The sequence below is a fragment of the Camelina sativa genome, chromosome 19, assembly GCF_000633955.1.
Source record: "Camelina sativa cultivar DH55 chromosome 19, Cs, whole genome shotgun sequence".
In the NCBI taxonomy this organism is placed as follows: Eukaryota; Viridiplantae; Streptophyta; class Magnoliopsida; order Brassicales; family Brassicaceae; genus Camelina; species Camelina sativa.
In genome coordinates, this window is record NC_025703.1 from 11,657,206 (window position 1) to 11,682,501 (window position 25,296).

General features: G+C 36.2%; 6 protein-coding genes and 1 non-coding gene across 7 annotated transcripts in view; 3 read left to right on the forward strand and 4 right to left on the reverse strand.

Annotated features, from left to right (window-relative positions):
* The window catches only part of LOC104766039 (protein ALWAYS EARLY 3), a 12,914-nt gene extending 5,516 nt beyond the window's left edge, over positions 1–7,398 (reverse strand). The window contains exons 1-15 of the mRNA XM_019241404.1: positions 7,209–7,398; positions 6,459–6,583; positions 6,013–6,111; positions 5,756–5,818; positions 5,593–5,670; positions 5,037–5,217; positions 3,499–3,758; positions 2,940–3,297; positions 2,275–2,352; positions 1,907–2,121; positions 1,747–1,803; positions 1,315–1,569; positions 989–1,167; positions 617–899; positions 14–235 (exon numbers count right to left, since the gene is read on the reverse strand). Of these exons, the coding sequence (XP_019096949.1) occupies positions 14–235; positions 617–899; positions 989–1,167; positions 1,315–1,569; positions 1,747–1,803; positions 1,907–2,121; positions 2,275–2,352; positions 2,940–3,297; positions 3,499–3,758; positions 5,037–5,217; positions 5,593–5,670; positions 5,756–5,818; positions 6,013–6,111; positions 6,459–6,563 (2,433 nt within the window). The 5' untranslated portion in view covers positions 6,564–6,583; positions 7,209–7,398. The remainder of the gene's footprint in view (positions 1–13; positions 236–616; positions 900–988; positions 1,168–1,314; positions 1,570–1,746; positions 1,804–1,906; positions 2,122–2,274; positions 2,353–2,939; positions 3,298–3,498; positions 3,759–5,036; positions 5,218–5,592; positions 5,671–5,755; positions 5,819–6,012; positions 6,112–6,458; positions 6,584–7,208) is intronic.
* Positions 7,586–9,684, reverse strand: LOC104766040 (protein STRUBBELIG-RECEPTOR FAMILY 4-like). Its single transcript, XM_019241177.1, has 7 exons — positions 9,401–9,684; positions 8,870–9,067; positions 8,641–8,773; positions 8,488–8,544; positions 8,241–8,403; positions 8,016–8,127; positions 7,586–7,877 (listed from the first exon to the last, which is right to left on the reverse strand). The coding sequence occupies exons 2-7, from the start codon at positions 8,930–8,932 to the stop codon at positions 7,857–7,859; spliced, it is 549 nt and encodes a 182-aa protein (XP_019096722.1). The 5' UTR covers positions 8,933–9,067; positions 9,401–9,684; the 3' UTR covers positions 7,586–7,856.
* Positions 10,827–11,430, reverse strand: LOC104766041 (monothiol glutaredoxin-S10-like). The gene has a single exon (XM_010489857.2). The coding sequence runs from the start codon at positions 11,303–11,305 to the stop codon at positions 10,997–10,999; it is 309 nt and encodes a 102-aa protein (XP_010488159.1). The 5' UTR covers positions 11,306–11,430; the 3' UTR covers positions 10,827–10,996.
* Positions 15,632–18,634, forward strand: LOC104766043. Its single transcript, XM_010489858.2, has 11 exons — positions 15,632–15,828; positions 16,165–16,260; positions 16,342–16,496; positions 16,599–16,692; positions 16,843–16,913; positions 16,985–17,091; positions 17,241–17,362; positions 17,828–17,916; positions 18,040–18,099; positions 18,195–18,299; positions 18,397–18,634. The coding sequence occupies exons 1-11, from the start codon at positions 15,684–15,686 to the stop codon at positions 18,511–18,513; spliced, it is 1,161 nt and encodes a 386-aa protein (XP_010488160.1). The 5' UTR covers positions 15,632–15,683; the 3' UTR covers positions 18,514–18,634.
* Positions 18,636–20,429, forward strand: LOC104767713 (pentatricopeptide repeat-containing protein At3g21470-like). Its single transcript, XM_010491700.2, has one exon. It carries the CDS (start codon positions 18,797–18,799, stop codon positions 20,366–20,368), a length of 1,572 nt encoding a protein of 523 aa, XP_010490002.1. The 5' UTR covers positions 18,636–18,796; the 3' UTR covers positions 20,369–20,429.
* On the reverse strand, positions 20,540–20,611 carry TRNAP-AGG. Its single transcript has one exon. It is a non-coding gene; the product is annotated as a tRNA-Pro (tRNA).
* On the forward strand, positions 20,702–25,206 carry LOC104766044. The gene is made up of 8 exons (XM_010489859.1): positions 20,702–20,957; positions 21,131–21,580; positions 21,981–23,809; positions 23,985–24,254; positions 24,339–24,419; positions 24,528–24,639; positions 24,732–24,798; positions 24,892–25,206. The coding sequence occupies exons 1-8, from the start codon at positions 20,876–20,878 to the stop codon at positions 24,980–24,982; spliced, it is 2,982 nt and encodes a 993-aa protein (XP_010488161.1). The 5' UTR covers positions 20,702–20,875; the 3' UTR covers positions 24,983–25,206.

The following is a 25,296-nucleotide window of genomic DNA, read 5'->3' on the forward strand; positions in this document are numbered from 1 at the left end:
CAGAAATACCAACCTTCTCCTGCTTTAGTGAATTGCTAATGTTAAAATTTGGGGAGTTTAAGAGATGGCCTGTCTCACACGAAAGTTTGAGATATCCTTCCGGCGTGCTTTCCTTTACCCGCTCTTGCATTTTCTCCTCACTAGAATTCTGAATGTTATAGTTTGAGAAAGCATAGTGCTTTGCAAGTGATGCTGGCATGTTTTCTAGAGGATTCAGTGGCATGCATTCAGTATCCTTCACCAAAAGAAAGATTTAAATGTTATCCAAAGATTATCAACATTCAAATTTGTTCTAACTCTCACGTCATGAATTTTCTAGATAGTTTCTTAGTGCTTTTTGGAGTAGTCTTTAAAGCAAGCAACATAATAAATTAATAGTTGATCAAGTATCAAGTGCTCAATTTATGTTGTAGGAAATTCAGTAGCGATTCTATTCACCAAAATTATATGAGACTTTTGTCATATTCACAAATGTGCAGTGAAATGCTACGATTAGTTTATCCTTTTATTGATCTTCGTTTTCTATAATCACTATAATTTTTCATCTCTATATATAGTGTCAGAAAATCCAGATTCTATCATTGCCAGGAAAAAAGTTCAGTGTAAGGAAGAGTACCTTAACAAATTCCACCCCTAATTCAGGGTTGTCAAACTGAATCCGGTACCTAGAGTGATCAACAGTTAGGACACTGCCGTCATGAATCTCTCTCGACTTTGGATGCACGGAAATGACTCTCTGTGAAACATTTAGAGGCCGAGCCAGATCCATTGGAAGTCCTTCCCTCATGCCCTTGTTTAGTTCATCATAATGTTTTCTTACAGAGTCCCTGTATAGATATAGCTTTTCTTTCTCCTCCTTCAAAAACTGTTGAGAAAATCGCCTCGGTTTCCCAAGAGAACTGCACCAATAAAGTATGATTAACGAAACATCCATATACACACAAAAAAAAAAGAGTAGAAAATTAGCAGCACTTTAGTTAGTGATAACCTCCTTATGACACCCCATTCAACGCGAGTTAATCTAGGAACATGGCCCAACCCTACATGATCCAAATACTCAACAAACTCTTGTCTGGCAAACCATGGATAGTCAATTGCACTGTAGAACCACTCAAAAAGACACCATCTTCGTGCTCGGAAACTAGATATGCAATGCGAAAACTTCTCCTGCAGATTAAAAGGATATGGTATAAAATATAATCAGGGAACTCGCAGACTAATTTCATAGAGATTAATGATCTTAAGATTGACAGATGTAGCACTGGAGTTTCTTTATCATTTGGAAATAGTCTTAGCATCAGAAAGTTCACTTACTAGAGTCTCAGAATTTTTCCAGTCACCCATAGTTAGAGGTTTCTCAGGTACTATCTTTCTTCTGCTCCTAACTTTAGTTGGCAAGTTAACTTGTTTTTTTATGACTGCATTCGATGGAGCTAACTCATCTTCTTCTACTATGTTGTTACTTGAGGGAGTACGATCCTGAGGTTTAACAGGCTTCTTTTCATGTGAGTTTCGAATACCTGCAGACCGTTTACCTCTCCCAACAGGCTTATTTACCTCACCTATTCCCTACAACAGACAACAGCACAATCAGTCCTAAGATAAAAAGCTACAAAAGTTCCACGATGAAAAGACAGAAATATTTAAATAATTTCAAAGATATATAATACATTCCAAAGAGCACTCAGATGTACAGTATGGAATATTGTGTAATCAGAAGAGTTGAGTTGTAGAGATGATACGTACCTTGTTATTGCAAGGCTCTACGACTTGTAAAGTTGCAGCAAGCTCATCTTTGGTAACCTGCAGGAAGAGAACCACTTCAATGTGATCATGAATTCTGACAGCAGAACAGTAAAAGCAACTCTGTCTTTGTTAAATATATATAATATAAATCTTCTCTTACCTTAGTTGGTGATGTTATCTGCCGTCTCTTTCGGATTAAAGAGCTACTAGGACTCTTTCTCTCAGTTTCAGTATTACAAAGATCATTGCTGCCTAATCTTCTCTGTTTGGAGTTTCTAAGAGAACTACTTTTAGACATTGATGCTGGATCAGTCCCTTTAAAATCTGACACAAAAGCTTTTCCAGCTCGATTTTCCTCAACTTGAACAGATGACTCTGCAATTACACCAAAATCAGAGTGAGAAAGTAGATAACAAACATGAATCTACATGTATCCGTGTATTTATATGTATATGGCCAATAACATTAAGAAGCTTAAGACACTCGTTTAAATGTACGATAATTATAGGTCAAACATATTTATCCCACCAGTATCCGTGGCAGTTTCAGGCATCATCAGCGACAGATCTGCCAGCGTCTGGAGAGCATCACATGCTGTGTCTTCATCTGCAGAAAGCATTGTAAGAAACAGAAGTTGAAGTGCCGGTATAAACAGTAAAAACTGAAACATGGCAACATTACAATTCATACATACAAAGAATTGGTATAAAATTAATTCAAATAAATGTAACGTGAGTTGAATTCCAGACAAACGCAAAGGAGCTTCTGTAGTGTCATAGAAAAGAAGAATATTCAGGAAGAATCTTCAGGAAGAATGACATCATAAACCCCATTATGGATGTGGTCAAATTTTAATTCTAAGCTCAGTAGCGAGCTCATCTTAGATTACCAGAAACAGGCAGTAGTTGCTACCGAAGTTTATAAAGACCAAAAAAATTATCACTGAACAGATAATTTAAAGTTGAAAACAGAAGATAGAGTGACCACCAAATACAGTAGTAAGCCTTAATTCTTTAAGTGGATAACTGGACTGTAATTTATGGTTTTCCTAAGTATAGGCATGTCTTCACCTGCATCCCTGGGGGTGCTTTGAATAAAGGGTAACTGAAGTTTCTATTAATTCCTTTTTTCCTACTTTGATGTGCATGGCAGATAGGTAGTTTTAGACAGAGAATTGAGAGACTAGAACACACCTGCAGTAAAGAGACTCTTTTTACTTTTTCTCCTTGAAAATTTATATGTCAGTTTCAAAGACTTCTCATCCCTTTCTGGTTCAAATTTCTCATCGAGGGCGCCTAAGCTTGGTGCTTCATCTGTACCACTGCAGGCTTCTTTTGCATCTTCTTTTTTAATGCCTAATCTCCTCCTATAGTATTTTCTTCCTTTTTGCTGCACTTCCATGGCGCTAGTACCTTCTCCATGCGTCAAGTCATTTCTACCTCCAGAATAATCCGCATTATCAGCTTCAGTGCTTCCTAAGCTTGGTTCACAGCGAACATCTTCCATATCACCGGCACGAAGCTTGGCAATCGCCAAGTCAATATCGGCACGCTGAATATCATAATCTATCAGTCCAGATTTCTATAAAACAGTTCCTACTCCAAAAAGCTTTAGGTCCTTCTATTCAATTGATTTTCAATAGGCTATCATGTAGGGTAAATATAATTTCCTTAAAACTTCTTCCTATAGTGTATTCAAGCAGAACAAATTTTAAGAACCACATAAATCATAAGTAACAGTAAAGGAAATTACCATTCTTTCACCCTTTTTATCAGAGAGGTACATCTTTGCTTTTTTATTCGGTATGTGGGAGTTCTTTGTAGAGCCACCTCGTCGCGAAGCCTCAGCTAATGCTACAGCAATCTCATGTTCCATATCGTCATCAGTATCATCCCCCTTCTGACTTAGACCCCTCTTAACAGGTGATAAATATCTTTCCCTAGTATCCTTCTCAATGGCATATGAGATAGGAATTCTAGGAGTCCTTTTTCCAACAGCACGAGGCACATTCTCTTGGTACATGAAAATTACGATTTACAAAATAGTTAGCAACCATTAGATCTTTTTCATTAGATAGTTAATGAGCATTGAGCCCATAAAATTTCGGGGAGGTAAATCGTTTTTATCCCACTTCATACATTAAGGGACGGTACTAACTTGAGTTGCATCTTCTCAAAAAACTTCTTTTTACAAATTTCTATTGAACAATACTGACGCTAGTAAAATAAGGGAAAGAGCATTTCTATCTAAGCTAATTCTGCAAGGCATTCAAAAACATGGTATGACACCAGAAAGGCTGCGATTCTTGAGGAAAAAACATTTGCACCAAGCAAAGACTCATGCATATAAAGAATTGTATGGGTGCATGGACAAATCATGCTTGTGAAATGGGAAAACAAATTTTGAGGCAAAGAGGAGCAGAGAACAATACCAGTACGTCTCTTTTTCAGCGATGGCAAGAAGCCTGAAGAAGACCTGAATTGCAAGCGGTCAGACAGACCCTCTAATCCTACAGAGGGATGATCTGAGGATTTTACTCTAGAGCGCTTAGAGGCTGACCTTGGAGTTTCAATGCCTTCATTGTTTTCCTGCTCACTGTCACTTCCTCCATGCTAGAGAAGAGATAGACTCGTTACATAATAACATAAAATCAAATGCAGCCCATACTACCACACTAAGTTAGCTGGCCATCATCTTTCTAAGATATGCATAATAACCAAAAAAACACCCAACCAAAAAAATATTGTCTTTCCTGGGGTAAGCTATATTTTCAAGCGACAAAATTTGAACAAAGAAGAGTGCTAAACCCCTAGGTGTGACAAACTTCAACAAGTTGTCACATGTTCCATAGGAACAGGTGTAAGACATGTACAATTTTTTTGAGTTTCAAATAGAAATAAGTATCCTGAACTGGACCAAGTGCGTGTATGTTATANTTAATGAGCATTGAGCCCATAAAATTTCGGGGAGGTAAATCGTTTTTATCCCACTTCATACATTAAGGGACGGTACTAACTTGAGTTGCATCTTCTCAAAAAACTTCTTTTTACAAATTTCTATTGAACAATACTGACGCTAGTAAAATAAGGGAAAGAGCATTTCTATCTAAGCTAATTCTGCAAGGCATTCAAAAACATGGTATGACACCAGAAAGGCTGCGATTCTTGAGGAAAAAACATTTGCACCAAGCAAAGACTCATGCATATAAAGAATTGTATGGGTGCATGGACAAATCATGCTTGTGAAATGGGAAAACAAATTTTGAGGCAAAGAGGAGCAGAGAACAATACCAGTACGTCTCTTTTTCAGCGATGGCAAGAAGCCTGAAGAAGACCTGAATTGCAAGCGGTCAGACAGACCCTCTAATCCTACAGAGGGATGATCTGAGGATTTTACTCTAGAGCGCTTAGAGGCTGACCTTGGAGTTTCAATGCCTTCATTGTTTTCCTGCTCACTGTCACTTCCTCCATGCTAGAGAAGAGATAGACTCGTTACATAATAACATAAAATCAAATGCAGCCCATACTACCACACTAAGTTAGCTGGCCATCATCTTTCTAAGATATGCATAATGATTAACCAAAAAACACCCAACCAAAACAAATATTGTCTTTCCTGGGCTAAGCTATATTTTCAAGCGACAAAATTTGAACAAAGAAGATTGCTAAACCCCTAGGTGTGACAAACTTCAACAAGTTGTCAGATGTTCCATAGGAACATGTGTAAGACATGTACAATTGTTTTGAGTTTTAAATAGAAATAAGTATCCTGAACTGGACCAAGTGCGTGTATGTTATAACCATATATAGAAATCAAATAACGATTCGAACGGTTTAAAGCACTTACCAAAACAGAGTAGTGATCAGTCATCATCGCATTTAGGCCAACCACAGAAGCAGTGCCTTCGGGAAGAGACAAGTAAGCCTAAAGTACAGATGGCATAATATAAGTTGAAAAATGTTCAGACCAAGATCAAAGACAGATCGAGGAAGGAGGAGATCATGCTAACCTTATTCATAGTGTATAGAGCCTCTACCATTTCTGCAGAACGGCTATGTACAAACGCAGCCACCTACAAACCATAGAGGAGAAAACACCATATTTACTGCTGGTTTCTGCAAACCAAATTTAATATAAAAATGACAATACCATTCCTGCGACATTTATCGGAAACTGTGGCAGCAATTTATTACCCTTTTTTGCATAATAGAATGTTGTATTACAAATCATATTCCATATAATGCTTACTTTGCCAACTCCACTAACCTTTTTCCATTCTTTTCCAAATTTGCGGTATCCTTCATAAAAACGCTCCAACTCTTCCTTGCTCCACTGAGGGCCTAACATATCCGACAACTTCCTCTTCTGCATGTAAGGAACACTATAAGATATGATTGGATAGCAGCTGATACAATTTGTTATAGCAACAAAAATTTGCTTGCAACATTGGAGACAAGGGTAAAACAATGTCGCTTCTTGAAATATGAACGTAATCGGAACTTAGAGTAAAAGCGATACGAGTAAACCAAACATTTTTGTCAAAAGAAGGTAATAAACTACTTGAATCAATCAAGAAACAAATACAGGGGTAAACACTAAAAGGTCTAGCAGATATCTTAGGTATATACTAAAGATTGGTATCCTTCTGCAGCCTAACTATGCAAAATTTTACAACAAAATATCAGGCTAATCTATTAAAGAAAACAGCTTACCCGTTGTTTGGTTTTACTCATATTTTCTTCGTCTTTTTGAGGAGAAACAGCTTTACCACGGGGAGTTTTCTTGTACTTGGATTTCTTTGACCTTGAAGGCGCCATTAGCTAAGCTCTTCAGTTACCTGAAGCATTCACAAAATTAAAACCAAGTTAAGATTTTCACCAAGATACAAAACCCAATATGCACAATACATAATAGCCTCATCCAAAGAAAACGACTACAGGGGCATTCATGAAACTAAAACCAGCATGCAAAAGCAAAAGCTCATTCACATCAGTGTCAACACTTCCGCTCAATATAGTATGAACCCCAGAGAGAAGGTTTACCAAAAAAAAAAAAAAAAAAATTGTACCAATTTGAAATTAATCTCCTTCAACAACTCCAAGTAGTTAACTTTATACTGAAATTTGTACGAATTCAAATCAGACGACCTTGACACACACCCATCGATTTGAGCTTCAAAATTTCAAATCACACAACCACACACCAAAATCGAATTGGAGCTTCGAATTCGAATCGAAACTTCTAAAATCAGTGAAGCAGATTCCCAAAAAAAACAAAAGAGAACCAAAATAAACTCATAATACCTTCGCACCTAATCCACAAATTTTCCTACCGAATTTATAAAACGAAAAAAAAAAATCGATTAAAAGCACAAATTATTTGAAAAATTCGACGAGACCGAATCAGAATCAGGTTAGCCAAAGTGCCTAATTTCGCAAAGAGAAGATTTGCAAGAGCTTTACCTAAATACAAGAATCCAAAATCACTCGGAAACCATCGCCGCCGGTGGGACTTGGAGATAAAATTACAGAGAGAAATCGGAATATGAACAGATCAGAGCTTCGGGTTTTTTTTGAAGAGATCGATGAGATTAACGGAGAGAAGAAGAAGATGAAGAAGCAGCAAAAGAAGAGATTGAAACAATTTTTTTTTTTTTTTTGGAGGATATAACCGCGAAAAAAAAAAACTTTAAAATAAAAAATAAAAATTAGAGAATCTCATCAAAATGTAAATTTCGTTGCTACTTTTTTTTTTTTTCGATTTGCGGAGAATTATTTGCTTAAATTATTGCGAAGAAACAAATTTTATTTATTTCAAATAAAACTTGCAAAAATCCAATTCCGGTTCGGTTTACCAAATAAATTTTGGAATCATCCGGTTTATTTCATATATTCATTACGGTTTACAACAATACTTTTTTCTTCTCTCTTATTCTGGTAAGATCATCATATGGAGCGGAACTTCTTCATTCTGTTCAATCTTCTTGAGCTCCCTCACAACCACGTCCATATTTACCCGAGTCTCCGGTGGATATGTCAAGCAATTTACCATTATTATCATCAAACTTATCAACGATTCTCTCTTGAACGTTCCAGTCCTCCTCTCATCGGTCAATATATCTGCTCACTCATCTACACATTCCACAAAATATAATTTCAAAACAAACGAGTTTTAACTACGTATAAAAAATAGTGTCGAGAGATTTATATTTGGAGAAAGAGAGAGAGAGAGATTGCTTTTTTTTTTTTTTTTTCATTACGTATACGTACCCATAGAAAAATGTCATTGTTTGATTTTAGCTCTTCTGGTTCTTCACCGGTGAAAAGCTCTAGAAGGAATAACCCGAAGCTGTAGACGTCAACAGTTTCCTCTGAACCACCTCTATAGAAAAAGATAAAAATCATATATTCATTAGAACATATATATATATATATATATATGTTAGGACTCTTTAAGATCAAGATGAAAGATGTAACTTTATTTATTGTACGTACTTTTCATTATCGAAGAGCAAACGACCAACAGGTATTTCTTGAAGAAATCCCGACATTCCCGCATCTGAAATCTTGGCATTGAGGTAAGCATCAAGCATAACTTTGTTCGTTGTAAACCTTTTGTGTTGTAATGGAGGGCTCAACTTGTGCAAGTGTTGCAACCCTATACATTCAAAGAAGGTGAGACTTGAATTTTTTTACAAAAAAAAAAAAAAAAAAACAATTTGGATTATCCATCTTGATTTACCTTTGGCTGCTCCAAGAGCTATAGACACCCTTTGCTTGAACGTTAAACCAGCATGTTCTACTCAATGACCAATAGAGAGATGATCACATAAAAAAAAACATGTATATATGGACTGAATTTTAAGAGTTCACTATTTATGCATGTATTGCATACCTTTTAGATAATCTTGCAGGTTACCGTTGATCAAATACTCATAGACGAGCACTTCGTACTCACCCTCTTTGTAACAATAGCCGACAAGATTAACCACATTACTATGTTGTGTTTTAGACGACATGTAAGAAACCTGAGATCCAAACACACAAAGTATATATATCTAGATATGCCACACACACAAAAAAACATTTCAGTGAACTCAACAAAATTTTGTTTATGTGTGTACCGCAGCCAAGAATGTAGGATGGACATAACCAATCCCCGTTTTGTCCACTATAAACATGTCCATAACATCCAAACCCGATAAGATTATTCACGTTATAATCGTTCGTTGCTTGCCTCACTTCCTCCGACGAGAACTCAGTCAGGCCTTCAGGCATCATTTCCTCCATCGGGAACTCAATCACGAATTCAGGCATCACTTCTACATGTGAATTACACGACCATCAATAGATATAATTTCTTATATGAGCATATCAAAAGGTGTCATTACATCAATATGTACCACTTCCAAATCAACTAATACGTTAAATTAAAGAACAAATCCAATATAAAAAACTTAATGATCTATTCTTTATTTTTTTGTTATATATATATAGAAGAGATACATTTTAAAGATTTTAAAAGCTTTCACCTTTTATAATTACACTTGAAAAATAAGAGTTCCAGCTAAAATTTGTAGTTACAAATACTACTACATAGTACATACCAAAACATCAAATGTATATATATATATAAAAAAAGTAATTAGACTTACCAACTTCTCTCGTAATGGTTGAATCGATACGGGAATTTGTGTTGTCATAACAGAGTACTCTGTAAATCCAGAAAAGTACGAATATAATCGCTATGATCTCAAAGGCAGCCGCAACCGCAATCATCATTGTGTTAAGCTTCAACATCATCAAAATCTGTCACCGTCTCTACAAGAAAAGAAAAAAAAACCGACATTACAAACATATAATTGATAATTTCAATTGTTTTGGTTTCACTAACATTCAACATCCCAAATTACTTATCCAGTAGGTGACAATTAATAGATTAAATATATCGAAAGTCGAAACTAAATCTAAAAAAATTCCGGAAAGAAGCATAATCTCTAAATGATTATACAATTTTTTGAGAAAAAAAAAAAGATTATACAATTTTATATAGATTTTTCCGTTAAATTCCAAACGTTCCTGGTTTACAAAAAAAAATAAAAAAATTTACAGATGTTGACTTAAAAAAAATGTATGGTGAAATAACAGTGACACTAGTGCAAAATGAAAATCACAATAAATAAAAAATCATCTACTCATGAATAAAAAAAAATCACATACCTTTTTCAAATATGTTCAAAGACCAAAGCCAATATGATTAAACTGTAATATAACATTTGGGAGAAGGAGAAGACTATATATAACAGAGATTCAGTGATAGCTCATTCTTCAATGTATACATATACATATATACTCTTATTGGAAAGAAAAAAAATATAGATGGTAAGAAATCTAATTACTAAATATATTACAACTTTGAAAAAACAGTTTTGAATATAATTGACCAGCAGGACTATTGCAAATCTTTTATCTAATCATCATTTTCAGTACTAATGATTGGAGGTAATCTTTACTCAAAGATAAGATACCATAACACGTGGCAGTGGTATCGTTATGTTTGAAGCGTTCTAATCCAAGTAAAATCTAAACATATTGTCTTATGGGCTTGTTGGTACCTCGATACCGCTAAGAGTAAACAGATTGTCTTTTATGGGCCGGATGGTACCTAAACAAATATAAAAGTAAACGTAATATGTTTGGGCCGGATGGTACCCAAACATCCTTACCAATAGTTTCACCTATATGCTTTACTATCTTTGAAAAATTAACGATATTCCTCCAAATAGTTAATATTTTGACATGGATGCAGTCCAACCAGTTCAAACAAATTAGTCTGTTTTTTTTGACATGCGGACTAATAAGACGAAATTTTTTCGTTTTGATTTGTTTTTAAAAACTAGCTCTATGAACATAATTATATATATATATATATATATAAAAAAAAACTTATCTTAAAGTTTAGCTTTTTCTATCTCCTTAATAAAATATGTGTAAGATAATTCCTACTTAGTTAAAGCCTTCTAAATAGAGAAATTTTTACCAAAGAAATTACCTTGTAACGAGTGGGGAATAAGACAAAAAAATTTGTCCAAAATGGGTTATAGTTAATCATTAAATCAACCTCCACATAGACATACAAAGCAGTTCTTCACATATGCTTTAATTAAACGTACATAAAGTGAAGAGACTTTCGAAGGTCAAAGTAAAGATGATATGTAATATAAAACACTCAAGAGAACATCAACTAAGTGTTAAAGCCACAAAGCACCAGCATCCTTGAGCAACATTTTCAATGACCCATTGAGATGAAGAGTCATGACAGTATTGGCCATTCCTACGAACTTCCCTCCGACAAAAACCGCAGGAACCGTAGGGCTGCAGCCTAAACGGGCCAAAGCCCACTCGATGTCTTTCCCGTACATGTCTTGATCGATCTCTACAATCGCCGGGCTCACGCCTTGCTCGTAAAACAGCCGTTTAATTGCATGAGACATGCAACACGTACTCTTGCTGAATATCACCACTGCTCTTTGCGACGCTAATCTTGCTACCACATCCATTTGTATAGATAGTATGAATTACTCTTTTAGTATCTATAAATGTCTTTAATTAGAAGCTATTGGAGTTTTTGTGTTGATGAGTTTGTGTTGGAGAGGTGAGTTTTGGAACTCTATATATACACATACTAGCTCGCATGTAATCTTTATGAATAGAGGCCGTATCTTGAATTAATGATGGGGGCAACGATAAAGCGGGGGAATCTTAATTTGTGGGAAGTTAGATTGTGGATAAGAGAAGCAGATGATATGATGCTCGAGAGTTGACAAATTGTGTGAGTAAGAGAGTGAAGAGAATAGAGATTTTGAGATATGCATATTGTAACTTGTGATCATGATGATGTATGAAGAGACAAAATTCCAATATTTTTGGGGATCAGTATTTTTACGTGTACAGGGAATGTCAACTTTGGATTGATTCTTATATATCGATATCATCACTTTCTTGCCGCAGGGGGAGTTTACGTAGCCATTTATGACAAATGCTGAACTATATAGAAACCCAAATTCAAAGTAGATTAACAAATGGGTTACTACTTTTTAAAAAGTAACTATGAAAGAGTTCGTTTGCGTTCACACTCCATGCACTCTCTCAGATACGTCCATCCTTCTGGTTTTTGTATAATTGCANGAGAATAGAGATTTTGAGATATGCATATTATTAATTACTTGTGTACATGATGATGTATGAAGAGAAAAAATTCCAATATTTTTGGGGCTCGGTATTTACGTGTACAGGGAATGTCAACTTTGGATTGATTCTTATATATCGATATCATCACTTTCTTGCCGCAGGGGGAGTTTACGTAGCCATTTATGACAAATGCTGAACTATATAGAAACCCAAATTCAAAGTAGATTAACAAATGGGTTACTACTTTTTAAAAAGTAACTATGAAAGAGTTCGTTTGCGTTCACACTCCATGCACTCTCTCAGATACGTCCATCCTTCTGGTTTTTGTATAATTGCATGTTGGGTTTACTATAATAAAACAGTTCATATTCTTAATAAGATGATGGGACACAGAATTCGTTCTGACTCTTGGGATATCAAAGGAGCCAAATACAATTACATACAAACATAAGGAACCGTACGGCTATGATGCAAGTGGCGACATGACCATTGTACTTGAGGCATAATTAACCAATAACCACGTCATCTGCAAAATTCTTCAAGTAGCTAGCTACTTACTATTGGTTTAGTGTGTCATTCTCATCCACGTTAAATGGTAAAATTTGAAATTGACGATCATCATTTCATATTTTGATCCAACATACATTTGATGTAATCACCAAAACCAATATAACCACAACTACCAAGTCTACCATTGATGATTAATTGGCTAAAAATTGGCCTTACCACCAAGATCACCATCGCAATAAACAAATTTTTTTCTTTATCATACAGAAAACAAAATTATCAGTTTTTACTTTTTTTGTACTTCATTCGTTTTTACGCTTTGTACTACTATATTTATTTTTAGAATATGAAGTACTACACTGTTCCTCACTTTGATTCTCGAAACTAGTAATCTAAAAATTGATACGAATTAAATTTGGATGTAACATTCTGTATGTTGGTGATTCATTGGCTCAAAAGACTATATATCTCTCTTTCTCAACATCCTAACTTATGAATCGAAACTAAAGCTGATGTAATCAGAAATCGGATGTAACCGAAACCGTGGATGATTAGTAATATTCTAATAAGAACAGTCAGATAAATCAAGCTACAAAACTAGTGGACGATCTTTGGGACCTCCTGAAGGATAAATCGTCATATATGTGAGCATGGCGCATCTAGCTAGATATATAGATATATATTCTTCACATACTATGTTCACCTACTCGAAAATTCGTTTTTTTTTTTTTGGAGAAATTATAATTTTGGAGTTGACATTTTGCAATTTGGAATTCACTTGTATGGACCAATATTTTAAATTTAAAATCTCCTGAAAAAATATTGTTTCTCCAACACCAAAAGAATAAGATACTAGTCATCATCTACAAGTCTCTAGACGAACCCGTCGTCGGTAAATTTCTGTATTTTTGTTTTCTCTATTATAACACAGGAAACAATGTTGTTAACGTTGTCTAAAGTCTTTAACGTTCTTACACAAGTCTGTCCATATCATTGTCCTGATTCCTGAATAGCGCCAAATTGTTTCAACAACGAATTGAACAATGATGCGTTATTAATATGCATGTGTGGATCGAGCTTTATTTCATTTTAACTAAGAATATAAAATAAGAAAAGGTATATATTCCTCGATTCTGTGTTTTGGAATAGGATCATAATCAAGGGAATATGATGACAAATTGAGATAACAACGTGACCATTCATGAATGGGCCTGGTTGGATAAAGCGATCGATTCTTCCAAAGATAAACATAGCTAAGATAGATCACCACTTGTTACAATCTCATTACCGATTTGACGTCGCCATAACCAAACCAATTATTTCGTGTCGATATTGTAATATCCACTTTGATTTATATATAGAATCCGATAGATAATAGAAAAATGTAAAAAGATAATCATAATATGCGATAAAATTGAGCAACAACAACTTATAAAAACTAACATAAGAGATTTTTATAAGCGTTTTTGGATCTGATCATTTCTATTAATTTTCTGATTGGTAAACATATATACCACTGATTGATTATCTATTCTATTAAAGCTGAAGTACTCACTATACTCAAACTGGACCATGACTTTGTTTTGGTAGGTTTTTCATTAAAAATGATTAGAGAATCACTTAATTTAATTAAATTAACCTGTAGTTTCGATTTTGTTTAATGACCATTATACCCTTGAGTCGACTAATAAATTACTACCGGGTTGGGACGCGGATCCTGTATGACCCGGAAACTGAAGAAATAAAACTCGCAGATCTGTTTGTACTCCATGTTTATAATATTCGGATCGTGTATTTGGTTTGGTTCAAGAATAGTTATTTCCGTCACCAAACAGAGTTATTCGTTAGAGGCAAACACTCAGACTTCATTGTCCTTTAAGGTATATAAATTAAAACCATATATTTTAATTACCAAAAATTATGATAATTGCTTGATTACCAAGATTGATCTTAAAAAATAATCTTTCAGTATAATCTTTTAAAAGGAATATTTTGTGATTCAGTTAAAATCTTTTAAAACGAATATTCATTTTACCAAATCTTACTAAATTGCTTGATTTCCGAGATTAGAATTATTTTCTAATCTTTTACGATAAAGTTTTAAAAGGAATATTCATCTTTCAATTGTAACGAATCAAGGAAGTAAATATATTTTGCGTATATTAGAAATATCAAATCTTAACTTCTAAGTGATAACATAAATCTACCTAATTTGACTATAAATATATTCAGAGCTTTCTATTGAAATATTATACTAAAAGAATACATTTAAATTCGTTAGACAAAATGATGGCTCTTCCTCTTTCATACACCCCCTTGAAAGATCTGAAACCATACAAAAATGCTTGGCGTATTCAAGTTAAAATTCTCCACAGCTGGAGAATGAATACCGCTAAACTTGGTGAATCAATCGAACTGATTCTGGCTGACGAAACAATATGTATTTTAAATATCAATTTAATATTCTTTTACTAATCGATTAATATCAATTCATTCTAACTGTGTTTTTTTTTTGGTTTATATAGGGTGACAAAATAGGAGCTACTGTGAGAAAGGATCATATCAAGAAGTTTGAAGATGATTTGGAGTCTAGAATTTGGAAAATTATATAATCCCGTGCTACAACACGGGGTATCACCTAGTTTATATGTTATAGCTAGGTTTATAGCCCCGTTAACCTTTAATTATCATTGTTTTTTTTTTTTTTTTTTTTTNTTATGAATTGGTTTTTCAGTTTACACCTACGAGTATACTATTCTCATGATCCTTGAGAATTTAAACATTCACAAATGAAAGCAAATGTACGATTTTTCTAAGTGGTTTATCTAATAGTAAAATTAGAAGAAATTAGTTCTTAAAAGAATAAAAATATAGAGGATATTTTTCAAATGTATATTAAACACCACATACATGCATGATAGTGTATTTTTCGAAAACCCCCAACATGATTAAGCTAGATCCGAATAGTTGTAATTATCTGATGAGTCTTGTTCTCTTGGATATGTCGTATGAGTAATTGTGCCTTTTGCCACCTCTCTAACGAAAAGAGGACTAGCGTGCATGTATCCGAGAAATAACGGGGTCATTTGCTAAGTAAAAGAAACAAGTATGGGGTGTTTTGCCAAAATACCAATTAACTGGGGCCAAAGTCCGTAAAACCTTAAAATACCGAAGTTCTTATTGCGTCAAGAGAGACTGTTCTTGTGCCCCCACTACTGATCGATCCCCACCCCAGTCATCATGCAATATCTATCGCACTCCCGTAAGATCGCTAGGGTTTTGAAACCACTGTCACTCGTCGAGGCTGATCTGAGATTTGTATCCAATTCGTCTCATGCTGTTCAATGGCCGAGCCATCGATCACTTTCCCACTCTGTATCCCCAGGTACCTTCTCTGAAGCTTTCAAAATGGGAACTTTTGTTTTATGAGAAAACATAAAGCTTCACCTCGTTATGCGCATTTGCCTGAGATTAGATTTGTGTCGATTTAGACGGTTTCTAGCTGGTTAGTGCTGTTCTACATTGAATTAGATACAAGTTTTAATGAAGCAAGAACGTTAAGCAGATAGGGAAGTTTATAGTGTGTTTTATATATCTTTGCAATAAGATTTCTAGTAACTCTGAAATGTCATAAGTTTGAGGGATAAGATTTTACAGTAGAGAGTATAGGCTCCTTCTTTGCAACTTGGTTAGTTATATTTTAGATGAAAATGCTTTGCAGGGATGGATACTTGCAGTCAGTTGTACGCTCAATCACCTATGATGGGGTCGAGAGCAAACTTTTCCTCTGAAGCAAAACATGTCGAGAATCCTACAGGTTGCTAAAATTTTGAACGCTTTTACTTTTGAAGCTACTTAGAATTGTTTCCTGATCGAATTTATAGCTGTCTGTATGCAGAGGCTGTCAAGGAACTACATGGTAAAATACTTGATTCTGTTAATGTTAAGAGATCGATGCCTCCAAATGCTTGGTTGTGGTCTTTGATTGAGAACTGTCGGAACGAGGATGACGTTAGTTTTCTGTTTGACGTTCTGCAGAATCTACGGAGATTTGTGAGTGGCTTTTATTTCTTCTCCCTTTTGTGTTCTTTTTACTCACTGTTAAGTCTGAGTTTTAAGCTTTTTAATTGATGATTTTATATGTTTGGATTGTAGAGATTGTCCAATCTTCGTATTCATGAAAACTTTAACTGTAATCTATGCCGGCAAGTTGCTAAGACTTGTGTAAGTGTGGGGGCAATTAACCATGGTAATAATCCAAAACCTTTTACTTTATCCGAGTTACTTTTTGCTTCACTTTATTTAAGTTTCTTAACTCCTGAACTGCTGTTGAGGTTTCATTTCCTCTCTGCTCCGAGAGAATGTCAATGCTAATATACTATTATAATTATGACCGCAGGTAAAAGGGCTCTTTGGAAACACAACGTTCACGGTTTGACTCCTAGTGTTGCATCTGCACACCATTTACTGGTATTGCAAGTACATAAGTTCGTTGGTTGTCTCTTTGGTACACAAAATTGATGTAAGCTGGTTTCTTGTAGTCATATGCATTAGAGCACAAGGATGCCAAACTAATGGACGAAGTAATGAAACTCCTAAAAACGAGTAATCTGCCTTTACAACCTGGGACAGCGGATTTAGTTTTAAGGTGTGTAGATTAATTTGTCACTCATGTTTCTACCTATTTCCTTGAAAGTAGTTGAAATACTACATGTGTTCCGATTTCCATGACTCATTCATTTAAAGAGCTTTAGTATCAAAATGTCATGCAATGAAACTTCAACTGAATGTTTGCAGGATCTGTCATGATACAGATAACTGGGATCTATTAGCTAAGTACTCGAAGAAATTCTGCAAAGCTGGAGTTAAGCTCAGGAAGACCACATTTGATGTCTGGATGGAATTTGCTGCCAGAAGAGGTACATTTAGTGTAGTTGGTTTCCGTAGTTGTACTTTCAAGGATTTCTTGGTCGATAGAGTTTGTTACAACCACGCCGTAATTTGTCTTGAGATATGTCTACTTAAACATCAGACGAGATATAACCTATCATATGCCTTCCGTTGGTGTTTTGAGATAGGCTATGTTAACTGTTGCGATATCTATAGGTATGGGCAAAACAGATAAATTTTGGTAGCCAAGTTGGTAAAAGGGACCCAAGAAGTATGATTTCTTATTTCCTATCTAATCTCATGAATGACCTGACTCCAAATGGGATTTAGGCTGCGTTACTCTTAATAATGCTAATAGCAGTTGAACAGACAAAACTTTAGATGTGAGCAAAGAGTATCAAATCAGAGCAGAACACAGTTCGACTTGTAAAAGATTTCCTATATTATTTGGATGTCAATTTTCTTACTGTTTTATTGTACGCTTGATTTATCAGGAGACACAGAATCGTTATGGAATGTTGATAAATTGAGATCTGAGACTTACACTCAACACACCCTTTCTGGGGCTTTTTCATGTGCAAAGGTAAAACAGCACTTCTCTTTATGCATCCCTCATGTTATGAATATGGGCATAATCACTCCTGTTCATGTTTACTAGAACCAAAATTTGGGATTGTCCTTGAAACTTTTGCTCTCTCTCTCTCAGGGCTTTCTGCTAGAACATAAACCCAAAGAAGCGGCTGCTGTTATCCAAATTATCTGTCAGGTGTGAGCCAGAACCTGGATAATATCTTTTTTTTTTCATTGTCTTGATCCCAGGATCAAAAACTTTGTTAAATACCTTGTGTATATTCTTCACAGGCATATCCTGATGAGAAGAAGTCATCACTTGAGGCTGAATTCAAGAAGCTGGTAAACGAGTGGCCGGTGGACGTTATCAAGCACCAAAATGAAGAAGATAAGAAGGTAGAATTCTCTCCGAGTAGGCCATTCAAATATCACTTTTTATGTATACGCGAAACCAGAAGCTTGTAACCTAAACCATGTCTCCTTTACAAAACAGGCGGTGGTAGCTTCGTTGAAATCTGACATCCCTGCAATGGTCAATGCTTTGGTAACCTCGGGTTTGAGAGTCAACGTTAACTTAGATGAGTCAAACAAGAATGAAGCTCTCTTCTGAGCTGATGACTGGATCCATTTGAACGCAGCTATAAGACCATTTCAAGGGGCTTTTCAGAATAATGGTCATACTGTAGGAGGAGAAACATGACATTTCTGTTTTAGTTCCTTGCAATTTTTACGACAGCCCTTCCTTGTTCTTTAGGACTCAGGCCCAAACTGACAAGAGTTGCCTTTTTGTAGCCTCACTCAAAATAAACTCTCGTTTGTCGTTTCCTTGAAAGTGTGTACTTTATGCTGTAGTCAATAATATTACAAGACTAGCGAAGAGTTTTTTTTTGGTAATGAATTTGGAGGAACATCTATCGTTAGGTGAGTTTCATGTGTCAAATGTTATAAAGAATCATATATCTAGAGGATCACCAAAACAAGCTCTGGTTCTGTACCAAGGAATACGCAGTAAAGGAGTATATTTCCCCGGATGGGTTCCTTTGATTTTCAAGGCGTGTGCTTGCGTTGTTCCACGTCTTGTTCTTGGGAAGCTGTTGCATTCTGAATCCATCAAGTTCGGTATTTGTTCAGATGTTATGGTGGGAACCTCTATGATCAACATGTATGGGAAATGGGGGCGTGTATATTCTGCACGTAAAGTGTTTGACGAAATGCCTGAGAGAAACGTGGCTACTTGGAACGCTATGATCGGTGGGTATATGAGTAACGGTGATGAAGTTTCGGGTACTAGATTGTTCGAAGAGATACCGGTTTGTAGAAATACGGTGACTTGGATCGAGATGATGAAAGGGTATGGGAAGAGGAAAGAGATTGAGAAAGCTAGAGAATTGTTTGAGAGAATGCCTATAGAGCTGAAGAATGTGAAGGCTTGGTCCGTGATGCTTGGAATTTACGTTAGTAATCGAGAAATGGAGGATGCAAGGATGTTTTTTGAGGATATACCGGAGAAGAACTCGTTTGTATGGTCACTGATGATCTCCGGGTATTTTAGGATAGGTGATGTGCCTGAGGCTACTGCTGTTTTTTATCGAGTGTTATCTCTTGATTTCGTGGTTTGGAACACTCTGATCACTGGTTATGCACAGAATGGGTACTCTGATGATGCTATTGATGCTTACCATAAGATGCAAAGAGAAGGTTATGAACCGGATGAGGTAACGGTTTCAAGTGTTTTATCTGCTTGTGCTCAATCTGGTCGTCTTGATGTTGGCAGAGAAGTTCACTCTCTGATTAACTATAAAGGAATCGAACTTAATCAGTTTGTTTCAAATGCGTTGATCGATATGTATGCTAAATGTGGGGATCTAGAGAATGCGACTTTAGTGTTTGAGTCGTTAAGTCAGAGAAGTGTAGCCTGCTGGAACTCTATGATCTCATGTCTCGCCATTCATGGGAAATGCAAAGAAGCTTTAGAGATGTTCATAGCTATGGAGAGCTTAGACACAAAGCCCGACGAGATCACATTTATGGCGGTTCTCACTGCTTGTGCACACGGAGGGTTATTAATGGAAGGTATGAAAATATTCTTGGAGATGACGGAAAAAGATGTGAAACCAAACGTGAAACATTTCGGATGTTTGATTCATCTCTTGGCACGCTCTGGGAAACTGAAAGAAGCATACGGATTGATGAGAGAAATGCCAATGAAACCGAACGATACAGTCTTGGGAGCTTTACTAGGTGCCTGCAAGGTTCATTTGGATACAGAAATGGCTGAACAAGTAATGAAGGTGATCGACAGTATGGGAAGTAACACAAACGAGGAAAGGGAAAACCATCTTGTGTCGATATCGAACTTATATGCACACGCCGCGAGATGGGAAACATCTGAAATGATGAGAGTAGAAATGGAGAAAAGGGGTCTTGAGAAATCCCCAGGGTTTAGCTCACTAGTTTTTACGTGAGTCTATATACTATTTAGTTAGCTAATAAACACCTTGATATGATTATAAATCTCCCCTTATTGAACGGACATGTTTTATGTTTAATTGTTTATACAAGAAAAACATCTACTCGTTACAGAGACTATCAACTGTTGATGGAAATTACAAAAATACTCTTATCTAAAAAAGTAGGGGGCGTTCCGAGAATTGAACTCGGGACCTCTCGCACCCTAAGCGAGAATCATACCACTAGACCAAACGCCCGTTTTTGTTAAAACGCTACAATAACAATTATATAAATATTATTTATGTTATTTCCCTCCAAATTAGGTAGTTTTCACATTCCCCCGCCGCGAGAACCCTAAAGGACACTTTTGCGCGCCTTAATACACTCACTGTCTTCTTCTCAATTAGGGGATCTTACATTGAAATCGCAAATTCTCCTATTAAATCATTCGTAATTACATCGCCGTGAGAGAGAAACCAATCCCGTCGAATTGGATTATCGTCGTCGGTGGATGAATCGTAATGGCTAAAGCAGATAACAACTTCTCAGCGGAGATAGAGACCCAGCCGATTGATTCTAATCCCTCTTCGCCTTCTGTTTCTGGTAATTTTTTCCTTACTCATCGATCTCTATAGGGTTTATAAAAAGCTCTGTTTTTTTTTGTTCTCAATTTCAGTTAAGAGTTTGGGTATGAGGTTTTTTTAACTGTTAATGGGATTTATAAACAACAAAATATGATTTTGCTGTGTTTTTGATTGATTTGTTTTGAATCTTAGGGGAAGATAAAGATAGCTTGCTTGGGGATTATGATGAAACACAACCTTTTGAGGATGATGCTTGGATTAATGATCAATATATGGACACTCAGGTCATTGATACTGATTGTGACAATGAAGAGTTTCTTCTCTGTGGTGAAACGCAAGCAGTTGATTTGGTGTTTGAAGCCCAAGATCAAGAGCCTTTTGTAGAAGGTGCTCAGTTACTCGATGCTTTTGATGGTTTGGCTACACAGGTTTTGGATCGTTTTGATGATGAGGTTGTTGCGGATAGTGATGATGATGTTACTGCTGTCTTGGAAGATGATAATGAGCTCTTTGACGGCAGTGGTGAGTCTTGTAGTAAAGGTGAAACTGTTTTATCTAGTGAAGAGAATAGACAGGATGTTAATGGAAAGGTTGGATCGACATGTGCCCTTGGTGCTTTGTCAAATGAACATGGGATTTCTGGTGAGTTTCTGTTTCTCGTTTTGCTTCTAGTTAGAGATTTTAAGTTGGCTACTTGGGTTCAGTATGTGTTTCTTGTGTCAAAATGTCTTTGACCTTACCTTAGAATGCTTATCAACCTCCAAGCATGAGAGATATTCTTCGTCAATTGTGGGAACCAGCATGTTTTTGTATATAGTTTAGTGACCCCATTGTTAATGTTCATGTAATCTTGTACCCCTTCTACGAAGGTAGTCTTGTTGTCCTGTGGTTTAGTAACAAACCGTTAGTGCTGCAGTCTTTTAGAGCCTTGCATTCTTCCCAAGTTATTTTTTTTGTCTATATATTATTTTCAACATTTTTGAAGCATTTGAAGTTTCCTTTCATTTTACTTTTATCAATGACCATGTTTTTCTTTTACCAGGCAAAAAGGTGGCAAGGTTCGCTTCAGTTCGTTCAGCAGCTTTTCGTGCTTCTGCTGTGGCATCTCGTGTTCAAAAGATTCCCAACAGTCATTCTTCTGGGCAAGGAAACACACATATTTCTAGTTTGGAATATAGTGTTGGAGAAGTAGGTAATCAGGAATCTCTTACCAGTATATTTGCTGAAAAGAAAAATGACTTACGCACAGGAAACAGAACAGCGAGGAAGCTTTTCATGGAAGAGTTGCCTGATGAAATTTCCCATTCTGTTGATAACGAGGTCGATCTGGGGAATTTGAGTTATATTGACTCTCAAGAACCTGGTGAGGCATCCCAGGCCAGTGCTCTTAACTTGGTTGATAAGCTCATTAGTGAGGCCCGTCTAGAGTTTGGTTTTGAAGTTGAAGCCGACTGTGGAAGGAGAACAGAAGAAAAGTCAAAATGTGTTCCAGTTTTAAAAGGCCCACAAGAATTAGCAAAGAAATTAAGTTACAAAAGCGGAACTGTTGGAAACTGTATTTTCGACTGGGATGATAATCGTGAGGATGAAGGAGGAGGCGATATCTATCGTAGAAGAAAAGATGAATTCTTTGGCGTTGCAAGTAAAGGACGGGAGTTTTCTACCTTGCCTAGAGAACAGAAAAGAGAATTGATACATGAAAGTCATAGTGTGAAGACTCGTTCTGATTCCAAACTGTTGCAGCATAGAGTGACTAGGAGCCGAAAGAATATCCAGGCTGCTAAACAGAATTATGGCAAAGAGGTAGAGGAAGTTCGTGAAGCGGTTGTTTTGGGGAATGATACAAAAGTGGTTGATGAAGCGATGGATGATCTGTGTTCTGGAGACCGTAGCAAGTTTGATTCTGAGGCGAGTTGTCTTACAGGAAAGAAACTGTCACCGGGAGAAGAAAGAGGATATTCGCCCGGTGGAGTCGTTACTGGACAATCCAGGGGAACTAAGAGGATTCAGGCTATGAGTAAAGATGAATTGTTGAAAAAAAGAATGAAGAAGGCTAGTCAGAATATTGAAGGGTCTTCAATGGGTGACCAGCTTGATAAAGAAGGTCCATCCTGCTCGAAAAGTAGGAAGGTCCAGACTGCTTCACGAGAAACTAAAAAGAATCTTGTTGTCAGTTTAAATGAACTTTCCAAGGAAAGTAATACAAAAATGTTTGATAGGAATGAAGAGGCAGAAGCAGGCCCTGATACACAAATGGCTGCTGAAGTGATGAATGCTCTGTACTCTGGGGACGGCAGGGGAACTGATCCTGAGCTAAACAATCTAATAGGTAAGAAATTGTCACTGGAAGGAGACATTTCTACTTGTGGAGTCGTTACCAGAAAATCCAAGAGGATTAAGGGGATTCAAGCTGTGGATAGTAATGTTGAATCATTGAATATAAAAACCAAGAAGGCTAGATCAATTATTGCTAAGTCTTGTGAGAAAAATAGGGATACGTATTCAAAAAGTGAAAATACGCTTGATGAAGCTGAGGTGTTGAATTATCCCAAGCGGAGAAGATCAACTCGTATTTTGCAAAATCAGGTTGATGAGGCAGGAAGGAGTTCAGATGCCTCTTTTGATACTCCAGTTAAGTCTAAGATGCCTTCAGCTAATGTATCGCCTATATGCATGGGTGACGAGTATCATAGACTTTCTTGTAAGGATTCAGTTACATCACACACTACAAGGGAATTTCGTAGCTTAACCTTACCATTATTGGAACCTATCTCCGAGACAAAGAGTACTAGAAAGAGAAGAGATTTGGGTAGTGTATGTGTCTTATTCAGCCAGCATCTTGATGAAGATTTGACCAAACATCTGAAGAAGGTATAAATTTGGTTTTGTACCTTACCGTCGATTATGTGACCCTACTGACCTTATACCTTTCTTTTTCTTTATTCAACTGGTAGTTAATTTTTAGTTTTACATTAACTAAAGACTTCTAAACAAAGTAAGCGTCTAACAATCTTGCATGTCTAACAATCTTGCATTTGCTTAACAGATTTTGGCACGGTTCGATATCTCGGAAGCTTCCTCCATGAATGAGGCAACACACTTCATTGCTGATAACTTTACGCGTACAAGGAACATGCTAGAGGCAATCGTTTCAGGCAAGCCGGTGGTCACAACGCAATGGCTTGAAAGCATCAATCAAGTAAACATATACGTTGACGAGGATCCGTATATACTCAGAGATATAAAGAAGGAGAGAGAGTTCTCTTTCAACATGGTAGTTTCTTTGGCTCGTGCACGCCAACTTCCGTTACTACAGGTATCTAATACTCTTTTGATTTCAATTCCTCTATTTCACCTCGTTTGTTCTCCTTTTCGGCTTATCATTTTTACACTAATTTAGGGGAGAAGAGTTTTTATCACCCCAAATACAAAGCCTGGTTTAAACACAATCACGACTTTGGTTAAAGCTATTCATGGATTGGTAATCATTCTTTGCCTTTTTACACTTTCTTGTGCATGAAATTGAACTAGTCTTCATAACTGTTTCTCCCCACCACCCAAACTGATCCAATATGAAAACAAATGCCAGCCTTTACAAAGACTCGGAAGATCTACCCTGAGCAAAGATAAAGTCCCAGAGAATCTTTTGGTCTTATCATGTGAAGAGGATCGTGCTATCTGTATACCGTTTCTAGAGAGAGGTGAGTAGCAGTTTGGTCAATATGACGTTTGCATATATATGTGTATATGTCACGGGAGAATAATAGATTTTTTTTTGTTTCCTTTTACTCAGGGACTGAGGTGTATAGCTTGGAGTTAATTTTAAATGGGATAGTTACTCAAAGACTTGAGTACGAGAGGTGAGTATTCTTATTTGAAAAAAAAAAATCATATTTGTGGAATTACGTTTTGTGTCATCTCATTCATAGCTTCATTCTTCTGAATTGTGTTAGGTATCGTCTCTTCACAGAGAATGTGAGGAGAACGCGGTCAACGATATGGATCAAAGACGTAAAAGGCAAGTTCCAACGTCATAGCGGGTGAAAGTGTAAATGCGATCAAACTCTTATATGTTTTAGATTAGATTAGAAAGTTAACATGTTGTTGTCTTTGGCTTCAAAGAGTGTAAATTATAATCTGCGTGATACATTTTACTCTTCTCTGAAGTCGTTTGAAAGTTGTATCATTTCCCTTTTATTACGAGAGCTGGGTTTTGAGTCACAGTCATTATGAATAATAAGTTGGATTCTCAAAGCTTTGCCTATCTATAGCAACTTGTGATAATAAGGTTTAACCTTTAAACAGGTTTTTCTGATTTGTTATTCAGATGAAACCAAAAAGAAGAAATTAAACAAACT

Coding starts and splice junctions, on each gene's coding strand:
- LOC104766040 (XM_019241177.1), bottom strand. CDS start 8,932: ATGGACATGTTTATAGTGGACAAAACGGGGATTGGTTATGTCCATCCT. Junction 8,774..8,869: donor ATCCTACATTCTTGGCTGCG/GTACACACATAA, acceptor TTTGGATCTCAG/GTTTCTTACATGTCGTCTAA. Junction 8,545..8,640: donor CCTGCAAGATTATCTAAAAG/GTATGCAATACA, acceptor GTCATTGAGTAG/AACATGCTGGTTTAACGTTC.
- LOC104766041 (XM_010489857.2), bottom strand. CDS start 11,305: ATGGATGTGGTAGCAAGATTAGCGTCGCAAAGAGCAGTGGTGATATTC.
- LOC104766043 (XM_010489858.2), top strand. CDS start 15,684: ATGCAATATCTATCGCACTCCCGTAAGATCGCTAGGGTTTTGAAACCA. Junction 16,693..16,842: donor TGTGGGGGCAATTAACCATG/GTAATAATCCAA, acceptor TTATGACCGCAG/GTAAAAGGGCTCTTTGGAAA. Junction 18,100..18,194: donor TTATCCAAATTATCTGTCAG/GTGTGAGCCAGA, acceptor TATTCTTCACAG/GCATATCCTGATGAGAAGAA.
- LOC104767713 (XM_010491700.2), top strand. CDS start 18,797: ATGAATTTGGAGGAACATCTATCGTTAGGTGAGTTTCATGTGTCAAAT.
- LOC104766044 (XM_010489859.1), top strand. CDS start 20,876: ATGGCTAAAGCAGATAACAACTTCTCAGCGGAGATAGAGACCCAGCCG. Junction 20,958..21,130: donor CTCTTCGCCTTCTGTTTCTG/GTAATTTTTTCC, acceptor TTTGAATCTTAG/GGGAAGATAAAGATAGCTTG. Junction 21,581..21,980: donor AAATGAACATGGGATTTCTG/GTGAGTTTCTGT, acceptor TTCTTTTACCAG/GCAAAAAGGTGGCAAGGTTC.